The following is a 19,256-nucleotide window of genomic DNA, read 5'->3' on the forward strand; positions in this document are numbered from 1 at the left end:
GGGGGTGTCACACACACTCAATTTGGGAACAGCCTAAAGGGCTTCATTTGGCCACATCACCTACTGTGTATACTTAATTGTATTCTAATAGGGATATGGAGGCAGAAGAAGGGATGTTGGTTTCCAATTCCACTAGGAAGCCTCAGCTCCCTTCTGTGATGAAGTGAGGCTGCTTGTCTAAGGAGCCATCCTCCTCATTTTTATTCCCCTTGGACTGTCACAGGCAGGTGAAACCATAAATTCCTCAGCTGCTGAAAAAGCACTTCATTGAGCTCAGGTTTCTTTGGTAAATAATTGCTTACCTTGACCATGCAGCGTGTCCTTTGCTAAAAATCTGTCCCTTAGTTTTTGTTGAGAAGATGATGGTAACAAAATGGAATCTGCCAAGGCCTTTAGTTTCGAGAGCTTTTTTGGAAAGCGCTGCATGTCTGCAGATCCTTGGGCAAAGCCCATTTGAAAGCCACAAGGGGGCAGGGAGTTGTGAACTTGAACTGGATTCACCAAGAGTGTGGGAAGTTGGGGATAACAGTCATGAGGGAGGGACTTTTAACTGGTCCTTATCTTGTGGCTGGAGTGTGCAGAGGTTCATTCCTTAATGAGGGCATGAGTGACAGAGAAAGCTGGAACCGGGGAGGGGGTGAGGGGGAAGGACCGAAGATCCTTACTGGAAAATGCAGTTTTCTCTCTGAAACTAAAGAAGAAAGAGATAAACCCTGGAATATTATACTGAAGCCATTGGTAATTTTCTCCCTTGGATGAGCTTCAATCACAGAAGACTTAGACTCTTTGGTTACGAACTCAGTGAAGCTTCAAACTGTTTTTAAGCCTCCTTTTGTGTTAGTTGGGCCTTACATTGCCTGTTGATCAGGGCCAAGGATGGTGGGAAGATAGCCACACACCATCTGTCTCCCCAGCATCATCCAATATTCACAGGAGATCCTTTCTCTGGTTATGTGTTCTTCAGACAAGGCTCTCCAGGAAAACCTAGAGTTTCATGACAGAGCAACTGTGTGTGTGTATGTGTACGTCATCTGTATTAAAACATCAACCAGACACCAAGCGTGAATCTTAGTTTCCGCTGAGTATTTAGATTCTGCCCACGAAGCACTCTCTTGTTCTTGGAAAGGGTGGGTACTAACTGATGCCATGTTGGTATTGGTCAGTCACACCTCAATCCTCCTGACTCTGGAAAGGAGTAAGAAGGAACATGGAATGTTCTTCCTTGTCGTAAATTATATGTAGACTCTTCAAAAGAGGTCATTGAATTTATCCATTCTTTGAAGAGGGCACATGTTTTAAACAAAGAGAACGGCTGGAAACCAGGACTCTTGGCCTCAGGTCTTGGCTCTGCCCTGAACTAGCTCAGAAAACTTGGGTTTCACTTTCCTCACGTACAACTTCTGAAAAGTTGACATCAAATGTCCTATTTCATTCTGAATTATACAACTATATTAGATGTTATTCAATTATATGTTATACACCTATGTTACCTGAATTGAAATGTGATGACATGATATACATTAATGGTAGACTGTATACAATGGAAGACTGTAGAAATGTATGTCCCGGTGGGACTCAGAATTACTTGCTGGGCAGTTTAAAACTATTATGAAACTCCCAGAGAGTGACTCTTCTGAATCCATGTTTCATGTATTTTTTAAAGATGTATTTATTTATTTGAGAGAGAGAGCATGCGTGCACACATGTGCGAGAGCATGAGCAGGGGGGCAGAGAGAGAGAGGGAGTCTCAAGTGGACTCACGCTGAGTGCAGGGTTTGTCGCAGGGCTTGAACTCAGGACCCTGAGATCATGACCTGAGCTGAAACCAAGAGTCTGATGCTTAACTGACTAAGCCACCCAGGTGCCCCAGATCCATGTTTCATTTGAAGTGTAGAGTGGGATCTCTTCTTTGCTTTTGATTTGAATTTTTTTTTAGCTGTACATATTTCCTTTAAATTTTATTCAGCACAATCTATACATTTTTTTCTCATTTACTATGTTTTTAAACATTTACTATTCTTTCCAAAACCCATCTGGTTAGATAATATTTTCATGTTTTACACAATGGATTCCTCATTTCTGTTTGTGACTGTAACAATAATTCAAATATCAATTAGATTTATTTAAGGTTATTGTGTTAATATAAGTAACCATGGAATTTATTGTCCCACGATACTGTCAAATAAGGGCCTTTTCCAAAGGGGAGGAATTTAATATAAATAAGAGTGTCCTTGTATGGCCATGGAAAATATTCACCAATTGAATATTCTCGTTTCTCCTTCCCACCAAGCGGTGGTGTCTGTAGACACAGGGACAGTGCTACAGGCATTCAGTTTGTGCTGGTTGGAAATAACACTAGGAAACACACTGAGTATAATGTGAGACACAAAAGGGGAACTGGGTAACTTTTTATTGCATAAATGAATAAGGATGGATGGATGCTGAGGTTTCTTCATATCCACTTGAATCCCACTATGAAAATAGGTAAGATCCTTAAATATGAAACGAGATTTTTAGTTAATTCATTGTGATATGTATTAAGCACCTTAAACTGTATGAAGACTTCACCATGACATTATCTCTGTAGAGATAAGTTAGGTAATTTTAGATAATTTAGTATTAGAGTAGGCTCCTTTCTGATTTAAGGGTATTTACTTACTAGAATAGTAAATATGTATACAAATGTTGTGTCACTTCTGAGATAGGAATCCTAAAGGTAGTATTAGAACAAGGTTTCAGCATCTATAAGGTACAGCTTACTCAGAAACTATGTTTCATGGCTCTAGCTAGCAGAAATACTGTTTGCTTCACAAATAAATAAACTGAGGCAAAAACTTAAGTAACATTTATATATAGAATGTGAAGTGAGATATACTCATGTAAAACTGTTATTAAATAAAAAGCATGATTATATGTTTAAGTATCAAGAAATTTTTTTAATTTAATTTTTTAAAAAGATTTAATTTATTCAAGAGAGAGAGAGAGAGAGCATGAGCAGGGGGAGGGGCAGAAGAAGAGGGAGAAGCAGGTTCCCCACTGAGCAGGGAGTCCCACACAGGCCTCGATCCCAGGACCCCAGGATCATGACCTGAGCCGAAGGCAGATGCTTAACTGACTGAGCCACCCAGGCGCCCCTCAGTAAATTTTTAAATAAAGGCCGTGTGTGTGTGTGTGTGTGTGTAGCTTTAAGAACACTAATAAGTCAATTTGCATGTTTCCATCATCTAAGTTAAGAAATAAAACATGACCAGTACTCAAGAAGCCTCGCTGTAACATGCCTTGCTGGCCGTACTCCCTACATACCCCCACACCATCCCTGCCTTAGGTAACCCTTTTCCTGAATCTTGGGTGTTTTGTTTTGTTTTGTTTTTAAATCATTTCTTTGCATAAATAATCTGTTGGCCTAGCATGACTTTGAGCTTTATATAAATGAAATCATAGTGTATGTATTCTGTGATTTCACATTCTGTGAAATGTGAGGGTGTTAGCACTAGAAAATCCTCAAACTTATATTTCAAGATTGGATGGGTTCTCTATTTTATACATGTTTATCTAACTTATTAACAAAAATGGTGACTGGTCTTGCTATCAGCCAGACCAAGGAGAAAAAAAATACGTTATGAAGAATCTCAGTTTAAAAACAGACACATACATGCAGAGAACAGACTGGTGGTTTCCAGAGAGAAGAGTGGCAGGGCAGTGGGCAAAACAGGGGAAAGGGATTAAGATGTGTCAAGCCCCATGAGCTCCAGGCTTATGGAGTCTGCTTGGGATTCTCTCTCTCCCTCTCCGTTTGCCCTTCCCTACACCCCCCACCACATGCTCCCTCAAATCAATTAAAATTTGATTAAATTTCCTTTTTAAATATTATTTTAAGTTATATTTAAATCCTTAAAAAAAATAGAATCCACGTATACACAGTCTCTGGGGAGCTGAGCACCAAAGGGCCAAAGTAGCTTTGATTTGTGTTAGGACTACTGGATTTGAATCCAGAGATCATCTTACTCTGATTCCCTTGCAGTTGTAGCTCAGATGATAGTTCACTAATAATCTTTGTCTTCTACTAGAAACATCCATTTATTGCCGTATCCTTAGCTCTATGGCAGTGCCTTCCACGTGGTAGGCACTAAAAATTATCTATTAAATGAAAGAATTTGGGGGCCCTTGATAGAGCTTGTTTGAACTGGTATATTTCTGTGATGAGTTAGTATTGCAAGAGTGGGATTTGAACTCGATGTCATTGTGATTTTAGGGGAATGCCCTGTGTTTGCATGTCTTCTTCCTGGAGAGATGGTTACTGGTTTTAGCTTATTGAGGTTCCTGTGGGAAAATGAGGTCAGGGACACAGGGCACATGCATAACAAATGCATCACATTCAACATGTGGGGGAAGGTATAGTAGAAAAATACAAGGTATTTTGAGACCCTGTTGAGTTTAACAGTTTCTATTGAGTTGACAGACTATAATATATATTGAGAAGGCATTGTCATTGATGATGATGATGATGATTAGAAGATCAATGCCAAGGTTTCTCTAAAAACACTGTGGCTTCCCTATCCTTAAGGTTTTAAACGTTTCTAAAAAGTCCCTCCAGACCCGGTATGATTAGGTCCTGTCCCACCTTCCAAGCTTCCTGCAGCATTACTCCTCTGGCTGACTTTGCCTCTGCTGGAGCCACACGTGGGGCTCTGTAGAATAGTGCTGGTAGCTCCTTCTGGCTCCAGGCCCTCTGCCTATGTTGTACACTGTTCTGTTTGGAACTCTTCCAAGCCCTCGTGATAGACTGCTAATCCAGATTTTGGCATAAAAGTAACTTCTTCAGAGACGTCTCAAAAGCCCCACCCTATACTTCACCCTCTTTCTTTAATTGTAATGGGATAGTTGTGCAGCAAAGTGCTTAGCCTGTATCTCTTCTCTTGGCACGAGCTTCATTAGGCAGGTATCGGGCTTGTTCATCTCTGAATTCACAGGGCTTTTCCAGAGAGTGTGGCCAAGAGCAGGTGCTCAATAAATATTTGCTAAAGCAGTGAATGTTGAAGGGAATCATCAAAAGTGCAGCTAAAATTTTTTGTTTTCTTTTTCTCTCTTTAGCTGGGAAGTTATCAATTCCAAACCAGATGAAAGATCCAGGTTCAGCCACTGTATTGCAGAATCATGGATGAATTTCAGCATATTTCTTCAAGAAATGTCTCTTTTTAAACAGCAGAGCCCTGGCAAGGCAAGTTTTCCAGCATAGGAGAATTATCGTGCGTGCTTTAGAACGTGCAATAAATTGGAAACAAATGAATTAACCTATTTTATCAGCTTATAAGGGTTCTCCAGTCCTGGATATAATATACTAGGAGCAAATGCCATAAAAGCTGGTATTAGTGAGGTTCAGAAATGTGAGGGTGTTAGCACTAGAAAATCCTCAAACTTATATTTCAAGATTGGATGGGTTCTCTATTTTATACATGTTTATCTAACTCATTAACAAAAATGGTGACTGGTCTTGCTATCAGCCAGACCAAGAAAAAAAAAATACCTTATGAAGAATCTCAGTTTAAAAACAGACACATACATGCAGAGAACAGACTGGTGGTTTCCAGAGAGAAGAGTGGCAGGGCAGTGGGCAAAACAGGGGAAAGGGATTAAGAAGTACAAACTTCCAGTTATGAAAGTCACCACTATGTTGTACACCGGAAACTAATATAACATTATAGGTCAACTACACTTCAATTTAAAAAAATAAGTAAGTCACAGGGATGTAAAGTACAGCATAAGGAATGTCGTCAATAATATCATGTTAAGTATGTAGGTGACAGATAGTAACTAGACTTGTCATTATCCATAATGTATGTAAATGTTGACTTGCTGTGTTGTACACCGAAAACTCATAACCTTGTATGTCAATTACAATTCAATAAAAAAAGAATTTGTTTCTATTACTTAGGCTGGTTCTGAAGTCAAAGGGAGATGAAATGAACATACAGTCCTTTGAGGGTGCTTTTGGAGATAATAGAGTCGGTCTAAAAAGTAGAGATTCCTAGATCATCTATCTAGTAAAGAAAACCTTTGGCAAAGACACTCATAGTCTCTCTATAAATGGAATGTGTATTTTTCCAATTAAGATGAAAACCCGAGGAGAAGGGTCGCAAGTGGTCTGAAAGGGATTGCACAGTGCACACCCTTGGAGTACTTGGATGTGTAGAGGTGGCTTCAGCTGTGATTGTGAGAATGTGGGTTTAAGGGTGGAGCCATCACCAGTGTTGTGTTCAAGTTCCTTGAACCTCCACCTGTAGTTGGAAGGGCCTAGGAATGTCGACACTGAAAATCCCTCTGGTTGCACCATATACAGGCCATCGCTTAACTCCAGTAGTACTGATAATAGAACTGTGCTTGGACACATTTTGAGCATATTAAAGTGGCAACGTTGTATATGTGTGGATTTTTTTTTTAATCCCCGAAGGTAATTCTTAGCATAGATACCCATATGGTGGAGAGGGAGAGTTGCATTTTTGATGCCTATTTTACTGAAATGATTAAACACATTTTTAGAAGATTCTGAACTTAAAACTTCTGCATTGGACTGCATTAATGTAGTCCAAGTCAACTGGCTTAAGATGATGTTACAGATTTAGTGGATAATATGAAATCTCTTTGTGAAACTGAATTCCGGACACGGTAATGCTTTCCTACACTTACTCTTTCAACGCTTATGGTCTTTCCTCTTCCATTTTGCTATTCGAATTGCATATTCTTTAAGGGCCTCTGCTATTTCAGAAACAGCTCTTAAGTTTGTTCTGTAAGTTCATCTGTTCTCCTTTTGACTAGTTAACTTATTAACCCTGTGCCAAAGAATGGAAAATCAAAGTTCATCTGACAGCGTTAATCAGTTACTGATCAGAGTTATGTATTCTTTCCTCATATGTCTTTTTGAAATTCCCTTAATGAATTTTCTTTGCTTGCCAATTTAATACATAATTTAAAGATAAATCAAAAGAAAAAAATAGTTTATTTTTAAGACTAGGATGTGGAAAACAAGTGAAGGCTTTATGGGAGATTTTTTTGTCATGATGTTTAAATTTCTTGAAACAACCAAGATTTTTTTGGTCATAACTGACAGAAGGAAAATAAGCACATTTCACTGTAGGAATTTCATTTCATTCCCATTTGGTTCCTAAGTGACCTAGAAGTGAGGTCAATTTGAGGGATGGATATGGTTAGGAAGGAGGATGGTAATGGCCAGTGGATTCATCCCAGCAGTTTATCAGCTGTGCAAATTGCCATTCTATTTATATAAATGCCTCTAATTTCTGCTTTGCTGTGTTTATGAATTTTGATGTGTTTATAGAAGTAGTTTGAACTTGCAGGTTTATTGACCAGGCCGCATTATTTTCAGTGACTAATACTGAGGAAAAGAAGTTTCTGGGGACATACTAGTCTTCAGTTCTCTTGCATCTGACAGTAATATAGCCACAGGCATGATTAATGGGAGATGTTCTCCATGCCAGAAATTAGCTTCTGGAACCTCACAATGATTATTACTAAGTGTTAGAGTGGACTAAGGCTGGCTGAACACAGCAGTCATCAGGCAGACCCAAATACAAAAGAACACTGAAAAACATTTGCCATAACGTGATAGATCACATATAGATAAATAATTGTCTGTGTATCCTGTGCCCGAAAATGTCTTGGAGTTATATATAATGTCACATCTTGTTTCTGTTATCTCTAGTTTTGTCTCCTGGTCTGCAGTGTGTGCACATTTTTTACAGTCTTGGGAAGTTACATTCCTGGAGTTATACTCAGCTATCTACTGTGTAAGTATGGTAGAACATTTGGCTAATTTATGTGATGCATATGGTATCATTTAATGGTCAACATGGCCTTCCATAGTTTGGAAGAGGAGGGATGAGTCCTTAACTATACAGCATATTGGTTATCCTTTAATTTCCTGCTGTACAAAGTTTCTCCTTTTCCTAGAGACATGTTTATATTTTAAAGTTGGAGGAACGGCTGCCAAAAGGCAGGGTTGGTTATAAGTGATTTGATTTGATTTTAAATTATGTCAGTAAAACCATAAGTAAGCTATATTTCCCATCCCCCACAAACACACTAATCCCTTTGCCCTTGTGTATGTTCTGTGGCTCAAAAAATAATTAAAACCACAATGTCATACCATTACACCCCCACCAGAATGACTAAAATTTAAAATACTGACCATAGCAAGTATTGGCAAGGATACAGAGCAACTAGAAATTCTCACATACTGTTGGTGGGTAGGTAGAATGGTAAAAACACTTTGGATAACCGTTTGGCAGTTTCTTAAAAACTATATATGACCGGGGCGCCTGGGTGGCTCAGTTGGTTAAGCAACTGCCTTCGGCTCAGGTCATGATCCTGGAGTCCCGGGATCGAGTCCCGCATCGGGCTCCCTCCTTGGCGGGGAGTCTGCTTCTCCCTCTGACCCTCCCCCCTCTCATGTGCTCTCTCTCTCTCTCATTCTCTCTCTTTCAAATAAATAAATAAAATCTTTAAAAAATAAAATAAAAAATAAAATAAAAAAAAACTATATATGACCCAGCTATTCCACAGCTAGGTATTTACCCAAGGGAAATGAAAGTATATATCTACACAAAGACTTGTCTGCAAATGTTCACAGCAACTTTATTTGTAGTAACCAAAAACAGAACACAGTCTGTCTGTCCATCCATAGACATACCGGTAAACAAACTGGGGTATATCCATACAATCACTACTCAGCATGAAAGAAATTGATGTATGCAACAGTCTGGATAAATCTCCAAATAATTAGATTGAATGGGAAAAGCCATGTAAAAAAGAACATACACTGTGTGATTCCATTTATACATCATTCAAATTCATCTTTAGCTAATAGCAAAGCACACAAATGGTTGCCTAAGGATGAGGTGGGTAGGAGCAGGGAAAGGCAAGAGAGAAGGATTAATAGGAAGATGGGAAAAATCTAGGGGGTGATGGATATGTTCACTATCTTCATTGTGGTGATGGTTTCTTAGTTGTATGCATATGTCAGAACTTATCAAATTGTATACTTTAAATATGTGCAATTTATTATATGTCAAATATAACTCCAAAATGCTGTAAAAAAAAAAAAGTATAGATTGCCATCTTCTCCTGAAAAATATGGTCTGGTGCTGCCACCTTGAGATGGGACAGGCACTCTCCACTGAACTAACCCTGGTTATTTCCCCATTTTTCTTACACCAGCTTTTAAAATGTACATATGCTTCCTTGGCTTCTAATGATATTTGAGGTTGTAACTCCTATTTAAAAGGTAAATGGGCACATTTTCTAACAAAAACAAAGAAGTAAACACTAGGGAATACAATACATTCTCTAGGTCAGGCTTCATTTCTTTATGTATTCCTAATGCGTAACATCCATGGCAGATGATCAAAGCGCAAATCCATTCTCTCAGATGGAACTCATATAGAGTATCAGCCCTTGATTGCCTTGTTTAGGAACTAAAGGAGAAGAGAGCCAGGGGATAGTCTGATATAGGCCAGGCATTATTCAGATGGTTTGCATTCACTTCATTTATTCTTCACAAAACCCCAAGAGATAATATTATTATCCCAATATTACTGATGAGAGGCTAATAGATAATAACTTTCCTATAGCGAAATGGCTTATTCAACAAATAAGAAGAGTGCAGATTTTAATCCAGGACTGTTGTCAAAAAAGCATGTAATCTTTGTGTCAGTGTTGAGGGTGAAAGAATAAAAGGGAGAAAGTTGATTTAATAGCAAGTCTTTGAAAACAGTGACTGTAAGCATAGTGTGTGCATGCATGCGTGTGTGTGTGTGTGCATGTGTTGTATAGGGGAAAATGTTTTCATTACAGGAGGAAGAATAGAAATTATGAACTTATTTCACAGAGGCACTTCTCTAAGAAAAAAACTTGTATTTGTCTTACTGACTGAACTGTTTTTGTGAGATACTCAGAGGTAGCCTTTTGAAAGGAAGGTCATCTTACTGACGCACTCTTCCTTTTTATGTTTCAGTGCTGTGTGCATTTTTGTGTCCCCTGTTTAAGTGTAATGATATTGGACAAAAAATATACAGCAAAATCAAGTCAGTTCTGCTGAAGCTAGATTTTGGAATTGGAGAATATATTAATCAGAAGAGACGTAAGAGATCTGGTAGGTAAAGTTTGAGTTTTAGATTCCATGCATGGAATGGGATGTCAGCTGGCTGTTTATTATGAAATCACTTTGAATATGTCTCAAAGTGCTTTTAGCCTTTTATTACATATCGAAGCTAATCCCCCCAAAGTAATGTAGCCTTTGCCTATTTATTTAGGCTTTTATGCTTTTCTCAAACACGTAAGAAATTCACTTTTTAATCCAAATTGTCAGGGGAAGGAGAAAAGAATTTAATAATTCTATATTTGCTATTTATGATTTCCTTTGTTTCATTTGTATTATTTTGGGGTGGACAGTTGCAAATAAAAAACCACGCTAGGGCTAAGAGCGAGCGTGGGAGCCGTGTAAGAGGAGATGGAGAGAACAAGGGGAGGCAAAGAAAACAGAGGAAAACTCAAAGTGATCATTTTTTCACTGTTTAACTTGGCCTATCACCTTATAGGTTCTCAAACTATAGCAAGCATCAGAATCGCCTGGAGGGATTATTAAAGCATAGAGTCCTGGGCCCCACCCCAGAGTTTCTGATTTAGTTGGTGTAGGGTAAGGCCTGAGAATTTGCATTTCTAAAAAGTTCCCATTAGCGGTGCTGCTGCTGGGCCAGTCCCTACTAGAATCACTGATATGGACCATACCCTTGGAACTCAAACATTTGCAGATATGTGAAGCTTGTTGAGTGCACACATTTAATTAAATGGAAGCACCGGAGACTACGAGGAATGTGGGGTCAGGATATCACTGTAGAATGGATAAAGTACACTATGTCTAAGCTGACCAGGACACTGAAAGCCTCTAAATTTTTTCTCAACAGAAGCAGATAAAGAAAAAAGTCACAAAGATGACAGTGAATTAGACCTTTCAGCTCTTTGTCCTAAGGTATTTTTTGTTTGGTTTTCCATTTGTTGCTGTGTGGTTTGACTGTAAATTTACTTACATGCCCTGAAGCTGAATGATTTGCCTAATGGACTCCTCCTATTTCTCTAAGATGATTGAACAGTTTCAAAAGGAGAATTACTCACCTGGTTTTTATTATTCTGATAGTTTGGGGGTTCGTATGGAGTTTTCAAGAAGATTTCTGCCAGAAGTTTCCAATGTGCCCCTGCTCTCTATGTTAACAGATTAGCCTCACGGTTGCGGCCAAAGAGTTGTCTGTGTCTGACACGGACGTGTCCGAGGTCTCCTGGACTGACAATGGGACCTTCAACCTGTCAGAAGGATACACTCCACAGACAGACACTTCTGATGGTATGCTCACATTTCTACATATTCTTCTTTTTAATATTATGAGTATCTGCAAAAATATTTACCTCTGTCAACTGCTGAATGGATACACAAAATATGGCGTATCTATACAGCGGAATACCACTTGGCTATAAAAACAAAGTGCTGATACATGCCATGACTTGGATGAACCTTGAGAACATTACGCTGAGTGAAAGAAGTCAAACACACAAGTCCACCTATTGTATCAGTCCATTTATATGAAACACCCAGAAGAGGCAAATCCATTTGGACAGAAAGTAGATTAGTGGCTGCTAGGGGCTGAGGGAAGAGGAATGGTGGTGAGTGATTGGTAATTAGTATGAGTTTTTTGTAATGATGAAATTAGGTATTGGTGGTGGTTGTAAAGCTTTGTGAGTATATTAAAAAACCACTGAGTGTACACTTTAAAAGGGCAAATTTTATGGTATATGAATCGTATCTCAAAAGCTATTACTTTTTTAAAAGTATGAGAAAAAGATCTAAGACAGTCAAGATACAAATCTGCCTTTATTTTGAAAACAAATAAATAATTGACAGTGAAAACAATTTCTGAAATGTCTGGTGGCAAATATCTGTTACTTTTGGCAACAATGGAAGGAGCGGAAGAGAGACACTCATCCCATACATCCAGGGCTAGTCCTCATTAAAAAGGATTGAAGTGCAAAGGACCAGTTCCCCAAGTCTAAAGCTGACTCCACTCACGTTTTTCTTCAAAGTTAGTTTTAAAAAAAAAATTTTTTTATAATTAGGATAAATATAATTCAAAATAGTCTTGTGCAGTAACTTAACATTTACTAGCCTCATTGGATTATTTCAAGTCATTTTAGCCATATACTGAAAATATGAGGTTATAATGGAAGATTATGAATTGCTTTATATGTGTTTTTACAAGCAAGAACACACTTTCTTTTCCTAGAGGAAGGAGGGAGGCTGTGCAATGTGTGAAAGACAGGCTTGGAGACTGGAACACCCAGTGTAGTCTTGCTTTTGTCATTAGCTACCTGTGTGACTTTGAACGGGTGACATAATTTCTGTGGGCTTCAATTTCCTCACCTTTAAAGTGTATTAGAATATTCATGGGGCAACCTGGTGGCTCAGTTGGTAGAACATGTGACTCTTGATCATGGGGTTTGTGAGATCAAGCCCCACATTGGACTTAAGAGTCTACTTTAAAAAAAAAAAAAACTCAAGCTGTACAAGCCCAACATTATCAAGATAAGGATAGCAAACCCTTTGTTCTTAAGCATTACACAACAAAAGCGGCAGCAATAATCCAACCCACAAAGAAGGCTTTAACTCTTTGTTTTTTTTTTTTTAATTTATTTATTTATTTGAGAGAGCGAGAATGAGAGAGAGTACATGAGAGGGGGAGGGTCAGAGGGAGAAGCAGGCTCCTCGCCGAGCAGGGAGCCCGATGCGGGACTCGATCCCGGGACTCCAGGACCGTGACCTGAGCCGAAGGCAGTTGCTTAACCAACTGAGCCACGCAGGCGCCCTTTAACTCTTTGTTGTAAAGAGTTAACTGTTGTACTGAAAAATTTTCTATGGAAAGTGAAAAACAATAAAATCACTGTCTGCCTACTAACCTGACATTGCTTTCAAATGTCCCAAATCCTAAAGTGTTCCTGTATGTATTCTGGACACAAGTTTGGTAAATAGGGCATGATCATTTTCAGCGATACTTATGGAAAGCCAAATGTCTCCATAAGCTCTTAAGTTGAATATGGGATAGAAGGAGCAATACTTTCTTTTAATTCATTGCTTTAAACAAACATAGGTTACAGATGCTGAGATACACATCTCTATGGATGAATAATGCTGAGGCAGGATAATACTCACCATTTGTTATACCAGAATCCGTGAAAACCTCCAATTGAAATATTTTTTTTAACTTGTGATCATGCATATCCACATTGGCTTAAAGTTAATACCCTCCCTGGGGCAGGATGAAACTTTTGTTTATGATGAACATTTAAACTTCAGTACACATATACAATGGAATATTACTCAGCCCTAAAAAGAATGAAATCTTGCCATTTGCAACGATGTGGATGGAGCTAGAGAGTATTACGCCAAGCAAAATAAGTCAGAGAAAGAGAAATACCATATGATTTCATTCGTATGTGGAATTTAAGAAACAAGACAAATAAGCAAAGGGAAAAAAAGAGAGAGGCAAACCAAAAAACAGACTCTTTAAAATAGTGAATAGCCTGTGGTTACCAGAGGGGAGGTGGGTGGGGGATGGGCAGAATGGGTGATGGGGATTAAGGAGAGCACTTGTGATGAGCACCAGGTGTTGTATGGAAGCGTTATCACTATACTGTATACCTGAAATTAATACACTGTATGTTAACTTGCTGGAATTTAAATAAAAACTTTAAAAAAAAAGTTAAGTCAAACCTCAAGCTAACGTTAGGTTCAATATTAAGCCATTACATATACTGTTTGGTACTTAAGAGGAAAACTAAAGTCGCAGGGACATGCGGTATTTGTGTATTTGTAGAGTGATAGTGTCCCAGATTTGAAAGGGGTCCAGTATGTGCTTAAGTTGATTTAAGCTGAACCAGGAGGCTAGGTGAATGTCAAGTTTGCCTGGAGGGTTCGGATTGAAGTCAGATTATCATTTAGACAGTTCTTTTCTTTCAAATTCATCGCGGTGCTCTAGCATGAACTTGTATTATACATTCCACAGATCTTGACCGACCGAGTGAAGAAGTTTTCTCTCGAGACCTTTCCGATTTTCCATCGGTAGAAAATGGCATGGGAACAAATGATGAAGATGAATTCAGCCTTGGCTTGCCCACTGAGCAAAGGAGAAAAAAAGAGCAGTTGGACAGCGGTCTCAGAGCGAGCGGAGAGAGGCAGTCAGTAGCTGGTCTCACCCTTCCTTTGAGCAGTGACCAAACCTTTCACTTGATGCGCAACCTGGCTGGGGACGCCATCGCGGCCGCAGTGACAGCGGCCATCAAAGAGCAGTTGGAGGGCGCGCAGCAAGCCCTTTCTCAGGCTGCCCCCAGCCCAGGCGACGACACAGACCCTGAGGAAGGTGATGACTTTGAACTACTTGACCAGTCAGAGCTTGATCAAATTGAGAGTGAATTGGGACTTTCACAAGACCAAGAAGCAGAAGCACAGCAAAATAAGAAGTCTTCGGGCTTCCTTTCAAATCTACTTGGAGGCCCTTAGTGTGGGAATCAACTTGTTCAACACAGATGAAACCACCAAAAAAATTCAAACAAGCAAAAAAAAAAAGAAGAAGAAGAAAAAAGAAAAGGAAAAAAATTTTTGAACTGTGAGCTTTACTGATTACTTCAGATTTTTTTTTCTTATTTTCCCTTCTGCAGTGAATTAATTGGATATATATCAGCTGACACTGATATTTCCTATAGTTATTTTTATGTAATAAGCATGGAAATGAACTTTATATACATATATATACATACTGTGTTGTCAGAGATGAATATTAGAGGTTGTTTTTAAAGCAAAAACACCAAATTTGGGGATCCTCCTATAAGTATTCCTTATTTTTTTCTTTACAATTAATTTTTCAAGCATGCAAAAGCAGTTTATTGTAACTCACTGATATAGTAACAATTAGTTGTGAATACAAGGAGTATCAGCTCCTTTGTTACTGATACTTGGAAACAGTTAAAACATTTTGGTAGATTCTGATGTAAAAAAAAAAAAAAAAAAACACCAAAAATTATCAAGGTATCTTTAGTTGAAGGACTTGGGAAATATTATCAAAATTAATTTCCTAGGAAAAATTTTTAAAATAGATTTAACTACTCTGGATAGGCTGATACATTTCCATGTTACTTCTGCAGTTATAGACTTAGGCTTACCTGTAGTAAATGGCATGCTCCATGGACTGCCAGCTCTGGTCTTGGCAATGGGTGATATTAACCCATAGAAAGCAAGTAATTATATATCACATAGACAGTGGTTTTGACGTAAACAGAGACTGGGCTGTGTTTTGTTGTTCAACTGTCATATATTTGTAATAGAGATGTTGTAAAGTGCGGGTCTATTCTGCCTGCTCAGACCTAAGTTAAACCCTCATCTTTCATGTTATGTCATAGAAAACGTCTCTTAGGGTTTGGAAACTAGTCCCTGGTATGTTCTAGGAGTGATGCTGTCATCAGCAGTAGAAAAACAGTGACTGTTGTCGTGGTCTGTAGAGAGTCTCCAACGGGAGAAATTTGCTTGGCTTTAAGGTGTATTTATTTGCTCCTGAAGTCTAAATATATCATCTGTTTCTACTGGGAAGCCAGAATATATTTTTCCTTTATTTTAAACTTTTTAGATCACCTTCAAATAACCAAATTTGACTTAGGCTTTTAACAAAGGTTTAGCAGAAATCAAGCCAATTTTGTTTTTGTGATACAAACTTTTAATAGTGTTGAGGGACCATGTCAGCCAACTACCAACAATCCCTTCAATCTTCAGGTACAGCTGGCATTTCTACAGATGTGTACAGACATCTGAGACCCTCAGAAAGGAAGGATAATCCAAGAATATAGGGAATCTGTGGTCCCTTCCCTTCATTTTATTCCTTTCCTTATATTTCTAAAAGACTATATAGATAATCTGATGTTTTAACTTGGCATCTCTTATTTATTTTTTCTTTCTGAGGTATTAAAATATCTAGACTGGATTTTGCCAAATGTTAAAGGGAGAAAAGTTATCGAGGACTTTGAACACTTGCTTTTTGTGAGTTGACTATGCTTAATATGTCATTAGTGCCTCATGACTGTGTTTGATGTCTTTTATTGATACAAAGTGAGCCTGTGCCTTCATTTTCTTGCCCATTTTGGTACAAAAACCTGGTGTTAGATCTATGAACTGTGTGGGTTAGGGAGGAATATACCTGAATTCCATTCAATACAAGTTTCTGGACATAAAGAAAAATACAGTCACATATTTATAAAATAGTTGTCACCAGGATTCTTTTTTTTTTTTATGTGTATGCTTCTGCTTTTAAAAAATGTTCTTGGCCATGAAGTCAAAAAGTTTACAGGTCATTTCAATTTTTTCATTGAGGGGAAAACAAGAAGTTGATCCAAGTAACTAAAGAATGTGTTAAAAGTCACTGGACAAGCTTACAAAAAGATAAACTCAAGAGTTGGTGGTAGGGGGCGCCTGGGTGGCTCAGTTGGTTAAGCGACTGCCTTCGGCTCAGGTCATGATCCTGGAGTCCCTGGATCGGGTCCCGCATCGGGCTCCCTGCTCGGCGGGATGCCTGCTTCTCCCTCTGACCCTCCCCCCTCTCATGTGCTCTCTCTCTCTCATTCTCTCTGTCTCAAATAAATAAATAAAATCTTTAAAAAAAAAAAAAAAAAGAGTTGGTGGTAGGAACAATAAAGCAAGGATCAAATATTACAAACTATAAATTAAAAATGGTTTGGGGATGGCGAGGTTGTTAGGGTAGAAAAATGTGTTACTAGCAATATGGAGGAGACGTACCAGCTCTCTATGGATAGTAGCATTATAACCATACATGTACTTCAATATTTACTCAAGAACATATGTCGTTACAGATTTACATAATGCAATAGCAGTACTCAATTCAGACAAACAGGGATGTTGAGGATGGTGTGTGTGTGTATGTGTGTGTTGGTGGATATACTGTATATAATTCTATTTCGGGTTTTAAGATAGAGTAACAATAAACCCCAATGATTGATCCAGTACAGAGGGGGACTATATATCCCTTAACCATGAGAATGTATGCATTCATTAAAGTGTGAAACATGGATTTTTTTTTTAATTGTAAAGGAGGTATAGAAAATATTTTGCTCTCTTCCTATAGAAAATGCTAAGCAAAATGAGACAATGGGAATAGCATACATTGATCATGCATTTTGACCTGAAACAATAAAGCAGGGCTCAAAAAGTTCAAGCTTGCTTTGGAAGGTCAATCCAGGCTTAAAGCGGTGTTTATATTCTCATTCTGAATCATCATTGCTTTTCTTACCCTAAAAATCTTCAAAAGTGATTTTTAAAAAACTGCCCCCCCCCATGTAGTAGAATACTAGGAAAACAAATATTTATAAGGCTTTGCAATTGGCAAACATCCTCAACATATTTAGGCATCTCTTATATTTGAAATAAGTGCAACTTTTTTTTCCTGTAAAAATAGCAAATTCCAGTATACTACTGATTTTAGGCAAGAAGCAAATTAAGCAAATTCTTACATTTAAGAAATAAGTGACTTAAACATTTTCCTTTTCTGTTTATAATTTAGGTTGATGTAGTTCTTTATACTGCTCCAGCTATATTAGTTACAAGATAGGAAATTATTCTGAAAACCCCTTACTAAACTACTGTTGTCCTAGGTCATTTGTATCATGATGAAGTTAGAAAGTCTCAGAACTATATTTTTGGGTATTATTCCTCCATTTCCACTGCAGCATTTAAGTTAGGATGGGATGTCATAAATATGAGTTCTAGTTCTGATGTTAATATTATGGCCTCCTAAGATACAATGTTAAAGTCACATAACATCCCCAGAATATCACTTCAATTTCCCCAAACATAAAATTAGGAAACTAATTATTCTCTCACACAGGGATGTTTTTAGAGGGAATGGAAAAAAGTGTCTGAAGGTCTTTCAGGAGAAAAAAAGGCTATATATAACCAAGATAGTGATTTTTTTTTCCCCTGCCTGTGTTTCAACTAAGCCATCTTTTCAAACATTAAAACAAAGCCAGTCAACAAGTACCTGCTTATAAGAAAACTCTAAAGTTCTTTCAGTGGGACTAGCACTATATTGGCCTCATAATCCAATAAATGCTGTGGAATAAAAAGATGAAAACGGTTGCAAAAGGCCTATAGTTTTAGTTAAAATGTTTTAAAATTGTTTATTGAAAATCATAATTCTTTACTTAACTTTTTTTATGAACACAGAATTCAAATAAGTAAACCATTTAATAAATGTTAGTTATATATTCTTGGTCACGCCCCCAAAAGTTAATCCCAACCAAGCCTTTTAAGTTTTCCTTTTAAAAACCAAGTTGCTGGGGTGCTGGGTGGCTCAGTCATTAAGCGTCTGCCTTTGGCTCAGGTCATGATCCCAGGGTCCTGGGATGGAGCCCCGCATCGACCCCGCATCGGGCTCCCTGCTCGGTGGGAAGCCTGCTTCTCCCTCTCCCACTCTCCCTGCTTGTGTTCCCTCTCTCGCTGTGTCTCTCTCTGTCAAATAAATAAATAAAATCTTAAAAAAAGAAAAACAAAAACAAGTTGCTACTGCGATATAGGTATGTGAAAAGTAGTAAGCCTATCACAAGAGACTACTGTATATCAATACCAGTATCTCAACTGACTTGAAGATGAGCTTATTTCCTCTTATTTTAAACTTTGTAATAATCAAAAATCAACATCCCAACATCTTTTAGGATTGAAAAGGAACCACATCTTCACGGATACTGTCACTTTTATAGTGTGTAACATAACCTCAGTAGTTCGGCAATTAAGTGAACTATCTTAAGGGCTATGTCACAGTATCCAGAAAAAAATTCTAATTTTTAATATTTTCAAATCTAAATTTTTTACATGGGCAGTCTCAGTTTAAATTCTTCAGTAAAATGATTAATTTGGTAAGAAACATTTTTTATAGCATTGTCAGCAGAGATTAGACACATTAATTTAATACTCCGAATATACTGCAGAGAAGTTTAACACAAGGTCCCTTGGTCAGTCATCTTGCATTTACCAAGGAGCTACTGGCTATAGACCTGCTCCTTTCTAGTGTTTTTCCAATCCATTCCAGATACTGCTGCTGGACCTCAAGGACCACTCCTATTCCTTACGCCCATATGAACTGAAA

The 19,256-nt window shown here is 38.1% G+C and overlaps 1 protein-coding gene across 3 annotated transcripts in view; it reads left to right on the plus strand.

Moving 5' to 3' along the window:
* The window catches only part of RETREG1 (reticulophagy regulator 1), a 126,010-nt gene extending 109,402 nt beyond the window's left edge, over positions 1 to 16,608 (plus strand). For all 3 annotated transcript variants that reach the window (XM_021702539.2, XM_021702540.2, XM_021702541.2), the window contains 6 exons: positions 5,092 to 5,218; positions 7,718 to 7,802; positions 10,028 to 10,165; positions 10,977 to 11,041; positions 11,284 to 11,410; positions 14,121 to 16,608. In XM_021702539.2, coding sequence (XP_021558214.1) covers positions 5,092 to 5,218; positions 7,718 to 7,802; positions 10,028 to 10,165; positions 10,977 to 11,041; positions 11,284 to 11,410; positions 14,121 to 14,614 — 1,036 coding nt within the window. In that variant the 3' untranslated portion in view covers positions 14,615 to 16,608. The remainder of the gene's footprint in view (positions 1 to 5,091; positions 5,219 to 7,717; positions 7,803 to 10,027; positions 10,166 to 10,976; positions 11,042 to 11,283; positions 11,411 to 14,120) is intronic.
* The last annotated feature ends 2,648 nt before the right edge of the window (positions 16,609 to 19,256 follow it).

Source organism: Neomonachus schauinslandi, chromosome 7, assembly GCF_002201575.2.
Source record: "Neomonachus schauinslandi chromosome 7, ASM220157v2, whole genome shotgun sequence".
Taxonomy (NCBI): domain Eukaryota; kingdom Metazoa; phylum Chordata; class Mammalia; order Carnivora; family Phocidae; genus Neomonachus; species Neomonachus schauinslandi.